Here is a 16173-nt window from a genome sequence, read left to right as displayed (position 1 = left end):
TTCTAAATGGCTTGTTCCATCAACATTTGGCTTCCTATGTTTAGTTTTGTCTCAAAAAGAAACAAAAAAAGTTGAAAGACTCAATCAAAGCTATTTTCTATTTAAAGGGAACACTCTTGCACTGTTGGTGGGAATTTAAATTGATACAGCCACTATGGAGAACAGTATGGAGGTTCCTTAAAAAACTAAAAACAGAACTACCATACGACCTAGCAATCCCACTACTGGGCATATATCCTGCGAAAACCATAATTCAAAAAGAGTCATGTACCACAATGTTCATTGCAGCTCTATTTACAATAGCCAGGACATGGAAGCAACCTAAGTGTCCATCAACAGATGAATGGATAAAGAAGATGTGGCACATATATACAATGGAATATTACTCAGCCATAAAAAGAAACGAAATTGAGTTATTTGTAGTGAGGTGGATGGGCCTAGAGTCTGTCATACAGAGTGAAGTAAGTCAAAAAGAGAAAAACAAATACCGTATGCTAACACATATATATGGAATCTTAAAAACAAACAAACAAAAATTGTCATGAAGAACCTAGGGGCAAGATGGGAATAAATATGCAGACCTACAAGAGAATGGACTTGAGGACATGGGGAGGGGGAAGGGTAAGCTGGGACAAAGTGAAAGAGTGGCATGGACATATATACACTACCAAATGTAAAATAGATAGCTAGTGAGAAGCAGCTGCATAGCACAGGGAGATCAGCTTGGTGCTTTGTGACCACCTAGAGGGGTGGGATAGGGAAGGTGGGAGGGAGGGAGACACAAGAGGGAAGTGATATGGGGATATATGTATATGTATAACTGATTCACTTTGTTATAAAGCAGAAACTAACACACCATTGTAAAGCAATTATACTCCAATAAAGATGTTAAAAAAAAAAAAAAGCTATTTTCTATTTAAAAGCCATGTATAAAACCAGCAATTCCAGGAAACTTTTCTCTTCGTTGATAGCCCTCACACTTCACTTTCTTTTATATGGTATATATAATTATGTATATATGTATTAGTGTTTATAACATGCAAATATTAGCTCCAGATTAGATGGTGAACTCCATAGGGAAACTTTTCCAGTATATACCACACCCAGAGCTCAGTAAGGTGGTTTGCACCTGGGCAAGGTTGGGACTAGAGTGAGATGTGTAAGGTGCCTAGGATGCACCATTTAAGAGGGCACTTACTCTCATGGTCCTGCAAACACAGGGGCCGCCTTAAAAAGGAGTGCCTCCTTAAACCGTGTGCCCTAGGCACCTTACTTGCTTCACCCTGGCCCTGGCCCCGCACCCAGGAGCCTCAGTGTACTCAGAATGACTGCCTGTTAGTGAATAAGCCAGTCAACATGCAAACTCAGGACAAAGGCTACACTCACTTAAAGGAAGTCGGCTGCTCCCTCCCAGAAAGGCCCTCTTCGGGAAGCACAGAGCAGTCTTAACCTACTGCCAACCAGAGGACAGATCCAGCTCAGGAAAAAGGGGCGTGTCAGGGAGGACTCAGGGCTCCATAAGACAGAGAAGAAAAGGAACAAAATTTCCATTGTCCTTGCAGGGTTTTCACCCAATCCCACTACAAATGGCTTGGCTGAAAGGGCCCAGAGCATGCTCTGCCTCTTATCCTCCTGCTGTTATCCTTTTGTTGTATTTCTAGTTTGCTGCTTTGCTCTGCTCAGAAAAGTCAGGAGAGGAGGACTAGTTAGAGAGAGAGGAGACATTACCATTGATTCTTCCTCAAGAATCAAACTCTGGACTTCCCTGGTGGTGCAGTGGTTAAAAATCCGCCTGCCAATGCAGGGGACACACGTTCAATCCCTGGCCCGGGAAGATCCCACATGCCACGGAGCAACTAAGCCTGTGAGCCACAGCTACTAAGCCTGCGCTCTAGAGCCCACGAGCCACTACTGAGCCTGCGTGCCACAACTACTGAAGCCCGTGTGCCTAGAGCCCGTGCTCCACAACAAGAGAAGCCACCGCAATACGAAGCCCACACACCGCAACGAAGAGTAGCCCCCGCTCGCTGCAACTAGAGAAAGCCTGTGTGCAGCAATGAAGTCCCAACGCAGTCAAAAATGAATTAAATTAATAAATTTATAAAAAAAAAAATCAAACTCTGATTTGTCTGTGTCCCTGCAAAAGAACACTGCTTGTACAAATTTACATTCCCACCAACAGTGTAGGAGGGTTCCCTTTTCTCCACATCCTCTCCAGCATTTGTTGTTTGTAGATTTATTGATGATGGCCATTCTGACCGGTGTGAGGTGATACCTCATTGTAGTTTTGAGTTGCATTTCTCTAGTAATTGGTACAGCCACTATGGAAAACAGTATGGGGGTTTCTTAAAAAACTAAAAATATAACTACCATATGACCAGGAATCCCACTCCTAGGCATATACCAGAGAAAACCATAATTCGGAAGGATACATGAACCCCAGTGTTTACTGCAGCACTATTCACAATAGCCAGGACATAGAAGCAACCTAAATGTCCATCAACAGAGGAATGGATAAAGAAGATGTGGTACATATATACAATGGAATATTACTCAATCATAAAAAAGAACAAAATAATGCCATTTGCAGCAACATGGATGGACCTAGAGATTGTCATACTGAGTGAAGTAAGTCAGACTGAGAAAGACAAATATATGATATCGTTTGTACGTGGAGTCTAAAAAAAGGCTACAAATTAACTTATCTACAAAACAGAAATAGAGTTACAGATGTAGAAAATAAACTTTTGGTTATCAGGGGGTAAGGGAGGGGAGCAATAAATAGGAAGATTGGAATTGACATAAATAAACTACTATATATACAATAGATAACTAATACGGACCTACTGTATAGCACAGGGAACTCTACTCAATACTCTGTAATGGCCTATATGGGAAAAGACTCTAAAAAAGAGTGGAGGGCTTCCCTGGTGGCGCAGTGGTTGAGAGTCTGCCTGCCAATGCAGGGGACACGGGTTCGAGCCCTGGTCTGGGAAGATCCCACATGCCGCGGAGCAACTATGCCCGTGAGCCACAATTACTAAGCCTGCGCGTCTGGAGCCTGTGCTCCGCAACAAGAGAGGCCGTGATAATGAGAGGCCCGCGCACCACGATGAAGAGTGGCCCCCACTTGCCGCAACTAGAGAAAGCCCTCGCACAGAAACGAAGACCCAACACAGCCAAAATTAAATAAATAAACCCAAAAAAGTTTAAAAAAAAAAATAATATGACAAATATATAAAATATAAAAAAGAGTGGATATATGTATATGTATAACTGACTCACTTTGCCGTACACCTGAAACTAACACAACATTATAAATCAACTGTACTCCAATAAAAATTAAAAAAAAAAAAAGAACACTGCTTGAAGCTTCTGTGAAAGACTGTTTTCCCAACTGAGTCTCTGGGGTTCAGACTAGCCCAGAAAAGTCATATGACAGAGAAGGTTGTGTTCCTTCCCCATTTCTAAATGCATTTGAATTACACCAGCTCACAAAAGTCGGGCCTCATACCTCTGTGTACATTTTACATACTGCCTAGGACCTTGCTTACCTTAGGAAAGTACATTTAACAACTCCACTTTGGGCATCTATGCTATAAAAGAAGGTATTATGTAAAAAGACAGAGGGGAAAAGGCTCCTAATACTTATGAACTTCCAGTCTAGCAGGGAGAATATAAACAAAAACCATAGTTCCCAGCACAACTTCAAGCATTTACCAGTGTCTGCCATTATACACCACTGTGAATAGTGGCGGTATAAGGAAAGATAAAAAACTAACACATAAAGAACACCCACAAAAAGCCAGGCACTACAGGAGATGCTTTTACGCATTTCAGAACAATTCTGTGAGGGAAGCGTTCTTTCCCCATGTGGAGGTGAGAAACATGAGGCTACAAGGTTAAAAGGGACATGTCCAAGAACACACAACAAGTGGGTTACGGAGCCAGAATTTGACCTGAGGTCTGTCAGATTCTAAAGCCTGTGCATGCTATCATTTCCCCAGGTTGTATAGAAACAATCAGAAAAACTTACCGTGTAGTAATCATACCAGCGGGCTCTAGGGAAATATGCAGTGACATTTCTGGCGTTCTAAAATTAAACAAAAAAAACAAGGCATGAGCAGTGGGCTCAGCCCTCTAGGGCAGAGTAACCCGTTTGCAGAGTACAGGGGTCAAAACAACGCAATGGCCTTGAACCCACAGGCCTCTTCTCTCTAGAGGTCACCAGTGTTGGGAAAGGCTCCCTTCTCTGATCCCGTCTCAAACTGGGGAGATTTGCCTAACCAAAAATGGTGGCTTCTGTAAAACCCTTTGGGATCCGGGACTTAAGGGGGAAAAAAAAAAATCATCATTTACTTATAGACTTATCCCATATCCTCTCTAAAGAGACAAACTGAGGTTGAGTCTAGAGCAGAAAAAAAATTTGTAGGTTTACGGCACCAATACTTCAGAAATTATGATTAGCGCAGTAAGTTTTGGAGAAGATCCGGTTAACTGTTATTTTAATCAGAAGCCTAATCATTGATAAATGAAGTAAAGAAATGGCTGCCTGAGGACCTCTTTTGGAGGAAGGGAAGAGCTAGCCAGTAACAAAATTATACACATTGCTACAAACGATCCTTCTGAAAAGTTTTGTTTTAATGGTGATAGAGGATAGCAAGGATTTCCTTATAGTACTGTCCCCACCTGACTCATACTCCTTATTTCAATTAAAGAAGAAATGATTATATCTTCAAATATATCAAAGGGTTTTTTCCTTCTTGATTATCCAATGAATCAGAATTCATTATACTGATTTGAAAGATGAGGGAGCTGAGGACCAGAACACCTAAGTGATGAACTTCAGCTCAGAGGGAGAGGAAGAGACAGAGGTAGAATAAGAAACCACATCTCAGGACCCCATCAGATGAGGCCTCTTCTCCTCGACTAGTCACCAGCCTCATAGCTGGGATCCTCTATTCATCAGAGGCCTCCATACTCACAGGCTCTAGGACAGGGCTGACCAGGAAGGCTGGGCCCAGAAGGAACTGACTGTCTACATCCCAGGTCACCTGGTCTGACACAAACCTGGAGAGGGAAACCAAGATACCACAATTAGGACCCCTACAGGACTCCAGATCGAGGCCTTGAAGAAACTCCTCAAGTTCAGACCCAAGTTGGAAATCCAGCCGCATCCTATGCCATCCTTTATTCTTGCCCTAGGTCAACCTTAATTAGATACATGCTCACTTTCTACATGTCATGTTCTTCAAACCCCAGAAACGGCTGGATTTAGACACGTTCTCACCTAACAATATCTCCACACGTTTCTTAACCACAGCACATTTTAACGCAAGGATGACCTCCATTCCTCAGATATGCCCCTGGAATGCCTTCTTTTGTGACCTGAGCTACTATAAAGGATAGGTAGGTCTTTACAGGCCCAAATTAGAAAGAAATTATTCTGTGTTGTATTGTATATCATTTTGAAATTTTTCAAAAAAGATCAGTAGTCTTTTACCAAAGAGCTAAGGTGTGACTGACACCATGCTAAAAGGAGTCGTAACGTACGGTCTGTGCCTAGAGAGCTTTTGGCAAAAGCAGTCATGCCTTTAATTTGGAAGAATTGTTTTCTTCAACTGCCACCATATAGAATAAAGTTATCACTTAGTCATTGGTATCCTCGCTAGACACTCACTCATGGAGAAGAGGCCGCACGACAGTGCTGCCCTCCGTGTTGGCCCTGTGCATCAGGGTGTACAAATATGGCAACAGGGCGTATCTGGTCTGCAGGACACTTCTGGAGATAGTCACAAAGGTAGAATCCCAGGACACAGGGTCTTGCCTCTAAGGAGAAAAGAAAGTGTTCAGCACTCAACTTAGGGGACCTGGGGGACGTAAGGAGATCACTGAACATTTATTCCAAATGAAGATCAAACAGAGCTAAACCAACGATGACTATAGATGAGACTCAAAGAATATTTTTAATAGACCAAAAGATGTCACTGAAGCTTTCCCAGGACAGTTGAAAAAATTCCCCATAAGAAATGGGGGGTAGGGTATATATTTGGTACAATGCCCAAACTGAAAGAATACTGATTCATTGAAACATGAGGATTTTTTCATGTACTTGTTGGCTATTTGTATATCTTCTTTGGAAAAATGTCTATTCAGTTCCTCTGCCCATTTTTAAATCAGATTTTTTTTTTTTTGCTATTGAGTTGTATGAGTGCCTTATATATTTTGGATATTAACCCTTTATCAGATACATAGTTTGCAAGTATTTTCTCCCATTCTGTGGGTTGTCTTTTCATTTTGTTGATTCCATGCAGAAGCTTTTTAGTGTGATGTAGTCCCACTTCTTTAATTTTGCTTCTGTTCTTTGTGCTTTTGGTGTCATATCAAAAAAAAAAATTGCCAAGAACAATGTCAAGTAGATTTTTCCCTATGTTTTCTTCTAGGAGTTTTATGGTTTCAGGTCTTAATCCATTTTGAGTTAATTTTTGTGAGTGTGGTAAGATTTATTTTTGTGAGTGTGCCTGTGATTATCTAGTTTTACCAACATCATGCATTAAAGAGACTATGTTTTCTCCACAGAGTATTTTTGGCTCTCTTGTCAAATATTAGTTGACAGTACATGCAAAGGTTTATTTCTGGGCTCCGATTCTGTTCCATTGGTCTATGAGTCTATTTTTTATGCCAATACCATACTGTTTTGATTACTAGACCATGTAGTTTTGATCATTATAGCTTTGTAATATAGTTTGAAATCAGGACGCCTGATGCCTCTAGCTTTGTTCTTTCTCAGGACTGCTTTAGCTGTCCGTGGTCTTTTGTAATTCCGTACAACTTTTAGGATATTTTTTTCTATTTCTGTGAAAAATCCCATTAGAATTTTGATTGGAATTACATTGACTTCATAGATGGTTTTAGTACGGACATTTTAACAATGTTAATTCTTCTGATCCATGAACACAGAATATTTTTCCACTTGTCTCTTTCATCAGTGTCTTACAGTTTTCAGTGTACAGATCTTTCACCTTCTTGGTTAAGTTTATTGCTAAGTACTTTATTGTGTTCTGATGCTATTGTGAATGGGATTGTTTTCTTTATTCCTTTTTCAGATATTTCACTGTTAGTGTTGAGAAAGGCAATCGATTTCTGTATGTTGATTTTATATTGTGCAACTTCACTGAATTCATTGATTAGTTTCTAATAGTTTTTTGGTGACATCTTTAGGATTTTCTGTATATAAAATCATATAAACTGTAAACAGAGACCATTTTACTTCTTCCTTTCTGATTTGAATGCTTTTTTTTTTCTCATCTGATGGCTCTGACTAGGACTTCCAGTACTATGTTGACTAGGAGTAGTGAGAGTGGGAACCCTTGTCTTTGTCCTGATCTTAGAGAAAAAGCTTTCAACTTTTCACTGTTGAGTATAATATTAGCCGTGAGCTTGTCATATACGGCCTTTATTATGTTGAGGTACATTCCTTCTATACTCAATTTGTTGAGAGTTTTTAATCATGAAAAGATGTTGTATTTGTCAAGTCTTTTTTTTCCTGCACCTATTAAGATGATCATATGATTTTTATCTTTTATTCTATTAATGTGGTATATCACATGATTTGCATATATTGAACCATCCTTGCATCCCAAGGTTAAATCCCACTTGATCATGATGCATCATTCTTTCAGTGTGCTGTCAAATTCATTGTACTAATATTTTGTTAAAACTTTTTAGAACTATATTCATCAGGGATATTGGCCTGTTTTTCTTTTCTTGCAGTATATTGGTCTCTTTTTCTTTTCTTGTAGTGTCCTTATCTGCTTAAGTATCAGGGTAATGCTGGTCTTGTAAAATTAGTTTGGCAGTGTTCCCAAACCTTTAATTTTTTGGAGGTGAGAAGTATTGGCATTAATTCTTCTTTAAATGTTTTATAGACTTCACCAAGGAAACCATCTGGTCCTGGGCTTTTCTTTGTTGGATTTTTGATTACTGATCTCCTTACTCATTACTAGTCTGTTCAGATTTTCTATCTCTTCATGATTCAGTCTTGGTAGACTCATGTTTCTAGAAATTTACCCATTTCAACCAGGTTGTCCAATTTGTCAGTATATAATTGTTCATAGTAGTCTCTTATCTTTTATATTTCTGTGGTATCAGTTATAATGTCTCCTTTTTCATTTACAATTTTATTTATATTTGAGCTTCCTCTCTTTTTGTCTTAAGAAATCTAGCTAAAGGTTTGTCAATCTTGTTTATCTTTTCAAAGAACCAGCTCTTAGTTTCATTGATCTTTTCTATTTTCTGGTCTCTATTTTATTTATTTCTGCTCTGATCTTCGTTATTTCCATTCTTCTGCTAACTTTGGGCTTAGTTTGTTCTTCTTTTTCTAGTTCCTTGAGGTGTAAAGTTAGGTTGCTTATTTGATATCTTTCCTTTTTCTATAAACTTCCCTCTTAGGAAGGAAGGTATGGAATGGTAGTTATCAGGGGCTGGGAGGTGAGAGAAATGGGGAGATGTTGGTCAAAGAGTAAAAACTTCTTGTTATAAATTAAATATTTCTGGTGATATAATGTATAGCATGGTGTCCATAGTTAACAGTACTGTATTATATACTTGAAAGTTGCTAAGAGCGTAGATATTAAATGTTCTCACAACAAAAAAGAAATGGTAATTATGTGACATGATGGAGGTGTTAACTGACCCTACTGTGATAATCATTTCACAATATATAAGTATATCAAATTTTAAAAAAAGAAACATGAGGGTTTAATGGTTTTGAAGATGTCCTTGGGGAATATAGACTACATTACTTGTAGTTCAAAAAGAGAGTCTGTGTTCCTGGTGACACAGAACTTTTGAGCTCTGAGCTCAATGTCCTACCCTGGCCCCAATGCTGTTGTGGTTCCTCGAGAAGGGGTAAAAGGCCCCCAGCTGCATCCAGCGAGCACACATTTCATATTCAGCATCTTGAAAGAATCCACAAATATCTGCTCCTGTCTGAAACAGGGTAGAATAAAATGGGCCCGTTAATGATTTCTGAAAGATGTCACCATCTGCTTGGTGATTAGGAGTAATCCAAAGGACACTTACAAAGGATATGCCGAAGAGGCTAAACTCCATCATGCCTGCAACGAGAACCACAGCTGTGTCAGACAAGGCACTCAGGACCTGCCTCCTCTTCCCTCCTTGGAGAAGCCTTGATCGAAGACCCCAACTCCTCTCCTCTCCCAGCAGCCCACACACCAATGATAGATTTCTTCAGCTGGTCCCACGCAGCCGTGTTGTCACCCAGCCAGTGTCCTCCCCAGCGGCCAGAAGAGGGGAAAGTGGAGCGAGTGATGACGATCCCTCGCTGCCCCGTCACCTCCTGCACAGCTCTGCTCGGAGGGGAACAAGGGGGTGATTTAGGGCACAGCAGGCGAGGAAAGGCCACAAACCTTCTCCTCCCAGAGCTCCTGAGCCTAGGGCATGGTGACAAAATATCTCCTGTATCACAGAAGGGAATATGGAAATCTGAGCCATGAGGTTCCTCACTGACTGACTCCATATGATGGTGATAATATTAAAAGTTGTATCTTTACATTGCGTTTTATAGTGTTTCATATAAAAAAAAACTTCACAATGTAATAAACTCACCAGATCACCTAAAAATAATAGGTAATCACTAAATTTTGCTATTTATTTACTCAATACTTAGCTTTATATATTTGGGAAAGAAGAAGATGAATTCCTTTATAAGGCTTTCCTTAGGATACTTCTTATTAAGCATTGAATGAGCACACAAAATGGGACAGTGATAATTAAGTAGAACACCAGTTGGCTACCCAAAAAGAATGACAAAAAATAAATTCTAATAGAGATGAGCCACTTTTGAAAAAAAGGAAAGAGATATCCAGTCCTCTGTGTTCCCTTACAATAACTAAAGTTATTATAGCATCATCCACGCTGCGTGATAAACTTACTTATGTCTCCACGTGTATTTCCTCCACTAGGACTATTAGTCTCTTACTTAAATAAGGACCACGCCTTATTTAAATCTGTCCTGCTAACTAGGATCACAGGGTCTGGCTCCGTGTTCATGAGTACTTAATAAACGAGAATTGCGACAGAGCTATAATTAAAGTCTTCTTAACTCTTGGCAGAGGGAATGAAAGGACGAGCAGTGTAGCTTCATCAGTCCCTGGCTGTCCCTGCAGGCTGTCCCGACTGGAGAAGGCAGTTGATGACTCACTCGTACGTGGGTCTGGTCTGAGCCCATCCGTACAGGCTGTGCACGTCGTAGTGCCGCACCGGGGAGCCATCAGGCAGGAGCTGCTGGCTCTCCATGCACAGGGTCTTGCTGCTCAGGCCCCTGTCCCTGGACTCCAAATCTGAGGAGAAAGATCTAGTGATGTGAAATCCACCCCTGCCTGATCCTGTTTATCCTTGACCTCTCCTCATGGGATTGGACTCTGGATCATAAGACTAACTTGACCCCTGCATGGGTGCTTCTCCTCCCCAGGGGCATGGAAACATGCCCGGCTCTGAGCTACAATGGCACTCGCAGGTGTTTTCAACATCCAGGGCCCCAGAGGGTTCCCCAGGAGAAAGCAGGGGCATGGGGAAGAACGCAGTTGTCAAACACTTACTGTGTGACAGGCTCCAACCTAGGCTTTTAACATGTACGTTATTTTATGTAATTCTTATCATAGTTCTATGGAGAAGATATCATTATCTTCCTTTTACAGTTTAAAAAACTGAGATCAGAAAATAGCAAGTAATCTGCTAAAGGTCACACAACTCATAGAGCGTATAATTTCCGGAGCCAAGACATGAACACAAGTACAACGCCAAAGTCATTGACTCCATGATAAGGCGAGGCCATTACTTTCCACCCACTGGTGACACAATAAATTCCTGCGGAGGGATTAACATGAGCCTGAAGAAGTAAGACACCTAGCTGTGGGATCCTTTAGAGACATCACCACAGTTAAGTGTTTTTTGAAAAAAATTTGAGAAACTTACCCAAAGGGGCCAATAACTTGCCCACACCCAACTGGGTAAAGTTCTTGGAGTGTGTTTGTCTTTGGTCCCCCCAAAACCAGAGTGTCAGTCAGGATGTCCCTGAACATCAGGATAAATGTCTGGCTGCTGGACTCTCGCAGCTCACTCCCTGCAGCCATGGCGCTGCCAGTAGAGGGGGCCAAGGGTCCTTACATGGCATGTAGGGAGGGTGGTTCAGATAGGCATCCTTGCAGCCTGGAGGGACTGCCCCACTCACGAAGCTCGCCGGTTCATTCATATCCTGGAAATGTCAAACACAGGAATACTTTACTTTTAAAAAGAATTATATACTGTCAACTCAGAGACAAGGAAGTAGAGAATAATTGTTCACCATCCAGTAATTCCACAGATACCAGCCCAGGGAGATTCATCAAATCCAGCCTGAAAAACATCAATTAAGCCCTACAGAATGACTGGCTGGAGGATTTGAAAAAAATTCTCACTCGGGGTGTGAGGCAGGCTCAGTTCCAAGGAATTCCTGGTAGTCAGCTTGGAATTCTACAGCAAGAACTTCAGACAAGGTACAAGGTATGAGGAGTATCAGAATGGTCCACTCCAGATTGGAGGAACTGCAGTCTGATATGTCCAAGGTCTTTCTTGGATGACTATTACACCTTTTGATTAAAGGTCAGTAATACATATGCTTAGGCACACAGAGATAGAAACACACCTATTCCCATGCACACAGACACAAACACACACACTTACAATCCACAGGCCATCAAACTTCAAGCTCTTCTCTGGATCCCGTGGATTGGTGTACATTTCTCTCAACTCCCTTTTCCACCATGTGATGGTTGAATTACGGAAAAAGTCTGGGAAGGCCACATAAGCTCGGTATTGCTGTAAAAAGTAAATACAATTTATTTGTCCCAAACAAATATATTAGACAGAAAACAGGCATTTCCTGAAAGCTTAACTCATGCAAAGCCTATACTGTGTGGTGATAGTTAATCCAAAGTTATGAGCTTAAGTAATGTTCTTGGCTTATTTGAAATACAATGAGCTCAAAGAACAGAAATGAGCACAAATGAGACACCTTCTTATCATTTGGAAAGCATCCATGGACTGTTTTCCTCTTTGTATCAACATGAATGGTAGCCATCAACCTGAACTCACTTTTTCCACCGTTAGATACCCACCCCTCAACTTCTGTCCTGCAATTTCCTAAGCACTCCTCAAAGACAAAGCATGAGCCAGGGAGACTGCAGCTTGAAAGGGGCAGACAGCAGATGCATTGTCAACAGGTTGAAAAGAAACATCAAGCTGATCCTCTCCTATCTCATTCCCAGTAGGAAAAAAGGGTGAGAGATAAGACTGCATTTTATTACATAAGACTATCTAACTGATATGTATCTGTGTTTTCTATGGTTTCAGAATCACCTGAATAGTGCAGTTGTGTGTCAACTAAATTGGGAGGACTTAAAGAGGAAGTTTCAACTCACCTTTCTCTTATCTTCTTCAAATAATAAAAAACTGTGTCTTTATTTTAACCTGAAAAATGGACCCAAGGTATAACTCCTGAACTATAACCCTTTTGAGATCAAGGCCCTTGTTGACTTTTGTATTCCCCAACCATGCTTAGCTTAGAAGCTGACGTAAGATAAATGTTCAGAGCATAATTGTAAATTCACGCCACTTAGCAATAGCAAATATTCTTAAATTTCTATATAGCTATGATGCTTGTTATGGAGCTTTATGGTCCTTTGTATGTCTCAGTAAATTGGTTCCTCTGTGTTCATCAGTGTATTTCAAGAGTTAAAAAGCTAAATAATGCTGGTGGCAAGAGTGTGGGTGGGGAGGAAACAACAGAAAAAGGACTTGGTCTAGGGAACCTCCAGTACCTATACATGATAGGCAAAAGGCAAGTGGAATCCCAAATGTCTAGAAAAAAGGCCAAAAAGAACACAAAGAAAAAACCAGAAATGGATCAGTGTGCAGGGATCCAGCTCACAGAGAGCTTCCGAGGTAGTGAGCCAGACCACTGAGCATCTCGTGAAAGGGAGGCATGCCAAGGTTGCCTTTTTGTTAGAAAATGGACGTAGAAACATGGACCCAACAAAATAGAACCTTTCACCAGAAACAGAGAACTCCAGCTCAGGCAGGGTTAGAAACATGGGGTAGAGGAGGGAAGTGGAGAATTGGAATAAACAGAGTCAACACCAGCCGCGTCCAAGTGATAACTGAATCCCAAATGAGATACAAGTGAGAAACTTGACTAACTTTGATTTATTAACCCCACTAAAAGGTACTCTGACCCTTACCCATGAAATTAAAAATGTTCTGCTGTTCTCCAAGGTACTGGCTCTGCCTCACTCCTGTCTGTATTCCACTCTTGCCTCATTGCTTCTGTCCTCACTTTCCCTAGTCCTCAACTCATGATGTACCCACTTGCATGTCTGGTCCCAGGATTACTTATCACAATCCATTGTGTGCTACCAAAATGCAATTCCTAGGCCCCATGCCAGGCTTACTGTATTAAACATCTAAGCTTCAGATCCAGTAGCCTCAGGCCCACTAATCTCATCAAGTGGGTCTTATTAATATAAATAGTTAAAATCATTCTATCTATTGAGAATGTCTTATGTGCTACCTAACAAACACTGCGACCCCCTAATGAAGTATTTCTCATCAGGGGCACAATTGGCATTTAGGGCAGGAGAATTCTTGGTGGAAAATCCCCTGCAATTGGGCATCCCTGGTCACTGCCTACAAAATGTCACTTGGTGCTCCCCTTGCAATAATCAAAACTGTCCCACAGATTTCCAAATGCCCTCAAGGTGGCAGTATTGCCTCTAAAAGTCGATGTACTGCAGGGCTCACACAGTGGTAGCCAACTTCTTGATTGCTGAAGTGGCCCTCTCCCCAGCATACTGATTTAAAAGTCATGGTACTGCCATAAAAACAGACACATAGACCAGTGGAACAGAACAGAAAGCCCAGAAATAAACCCACACATGTGCAGTCAATTAATCTTTGACAAGGGTACCAAGAACACAAATGGGGAAAGGATAGTCTTCTGTTAACAGTGTTAGAAAAACGTGGATATGTAGAGAACAAACGTATGGACACCAACGGGGGAAAGCGGCGGGAGGTGGGGGGGTGGTGAATCTAAGAAAAAAAAAAAAACATGGATATCCACATGCAAAAGAATGAAACTGGACTCCTATCTTACACTGCTCACAAAAATTAATTCAAAATGAATTAAAGACTTAAATGTAAAACCTGAAACCATAAAACTCCTAGAAGAAAACACAGGAAAAAGCTCCTTGACATTGGTCTTGGCAATGATTTTTTTGGATTTGACACCAAAAACACAAGCAACAAAAGCAAAAATAAACAAGTGGGATTACATCAAACTAAAAAGCTTCTCCACAGTTAAGGAAACAATCAATAAAATGAAAAGGCAACTTACAGAATGGGAGAAAATATTTGTAAATCAAATACCTGATGAGTTAATATCAGAAGTATATAAGGAGCTTATACAACTCAATAGCAAAAACAAACAAACAAAAAAACAACCCACAAATATATTGATTTAAAAATGGACAAAGGACCTGAACAGACATATTTCCAAAGAAGGCATACAAAAGGCCAACAGGTACATGAAAAGGTTCTCAGGATCACTAATCATCAAGGAAATGCAAATCAAAACCACAATGATAATCTGTTAGGACAGCTTTTATGAAAAAGATGAGAGATAACAAGTGTTGGCAAGGATGTGAAGAAAAGGGAACACTTGTGCACTGCTGGGGGGAATATAAATTGGTACAGCCACTACAGAAAATACTGGGTTAGCAAAAAACTTCGTTAGGGTTTTTCCATAAGATGTTACGGAAAAACCAGAACAAACTTTTGGGCCAACCCAATAGTATGGCGTTCCCTCAAAAAATTAAAAATAGAACTACTGTATGATCCAGCAATTCTACTTCTGGGTATATATCCTGAAGGAAGAGAAATCAGCACCTTGAAGAGATATCTGTACTCCCATGTTCACTGCAGCATTTATTCACAATAGCCAAGATGTTGAAGTAACCTAAGTGTCTGTCCACAGATGAATGGATAAAGAACGTGTGGTGTCTATACATACGATGGAATATTATTCAGCTATGAGAAAGAAGGAAAACCTGCCATTTGCAACAACATGGATAAACCTAGAAGGCATTATTCTAAGTGAAATAAGCCAGACAGAGAAAGACAAATTCTGTATAATCTCACTTACATGTGGAATCTGGAAAAAAAAAAAAAAAAGTTGAACTCATAGAAACAGAGAGTAGAGTGGTGATTACCGGGTGCCAGGGGGTGGGGAAAATGAGGAGATGCTGGTCAAAGGTTGCAAGCCTTCATTTATAAGATGAATACGTTTCTGAGCCTAATGTACAACATGGTGATTGTCGTTAATAATACTGTATCGTATACTTAAAAGTTGCTAAGAGAGTAGATCTTAAACATTCTCACCACACAGTACACAAATGGCAACTATGTGAAATGATGGATGCGCTACTTAACCTGATTCTCATAATCATTTCATGATATATATGTATATCAAATTATCACATTGTACACTTTACATATATACAATTTTATTTGTCAATTATACGCCGTTAAGCTGGCGGAAAATACTAAAAACTAAATAAATAAAGTCAAGGAGCCCATGACCCTGAACTTCTCTGGCGGATTCCTATGTCCATGTGGGCTGCCTGGACCATGAAACTTCAAGTGATCTTCTGTGAGAAGCAACAGAGATCACAGCAAGCTAGGTTCTCTCCCTTGGATTCTCATCTGAGATCCATTACAAGTAAGAACCTGTTCCCAGGAGAGTGCAAGTTTTAACATATGGCTGGAAACTGGAAGATAAGATCAAAGTTGGGAAACCCAAGGAAAGATGGGGGGATTTATAAGAGAGAAGATGGAAAAGCCTGTCTGTGAAAAAAAAGAGGTACAGAGAAAATTACCCAATCACTAAAGACAGGGGTGGGAGACTGTTTAAAAGAGATACACAAGGCAAATACAACAATAATGAAAACAACAATAAATACACTAATTCAGACAAAAGGCACTGTTTCTTCGAGGTGTCATTCAGCGGAAATTTCATGGATGTTTGCAATCTGACAGCCTTGGATTGGAAATCACCAC

General features: G+C 40.5%; 1 protein-coding gene across 3 annotated transcripts in view; it reads right to left on the bottom strand.

Moving 5' to 3' along the window:
* The window catches only part of MGAM (maltase-glucoamylase), a 200427-nt gene that overhangs the window by 11584 nt on the left and 172670 nt on the right, over positions 1–16173 (bottom strand). For all 3 annotated transcript variants that reach the window (XM_082400251.1, XM_082400252.1, XM_082400253.1), the window contains 9 exons: positions 11746–11880; positions 11191–11278; positions 10226–10364; positions 9238–9371; positions 9085–9119; positions 8875–8991; positions 5681–5829; positions 4986–5070; positions 4037–4093 (listed from right to left, as the gene is read on the bottom strand). In XM_082400251.1, coding sequence (XP_082256377.1) covers positions 4037–4093; positions 4986–5070; positions 5681–5829; positions 8875–8991; positions 9085–9119; positions 9238–9371; positions 10226–10364; positions 11191–11278; positions 11746–11880 — 939 coding nt within the window. The remainder of the gene's footprint in view (positions 1–4036; positions 4094–4985; positions 5071–5680; positions 5830–8874; positions 8992–9084; positions 9120–9237; positions 9372–10225; positions 10365–11190; positions 11279–11745; positions 11881–16173) is intronic.

The sequence above is a fragment of the Balaenoptera borealis genome, assembly GCF_965194805.1.
Source record: "Balaenoptera borealis genome assembly, chromosome: 7".
Taxonomy (NCBI): domain Eukaryota; kingdom Metazoa; phylum Chordata; class Mammalia; order Artiodactyla; family Balaenopteridae; genus Balaenoptera; species Balaenoptera borealis.
Note: the sequence above shows the minus strand (reverse complement) of the source record. Positions and strands in the feature narration are given on the sequence as shown.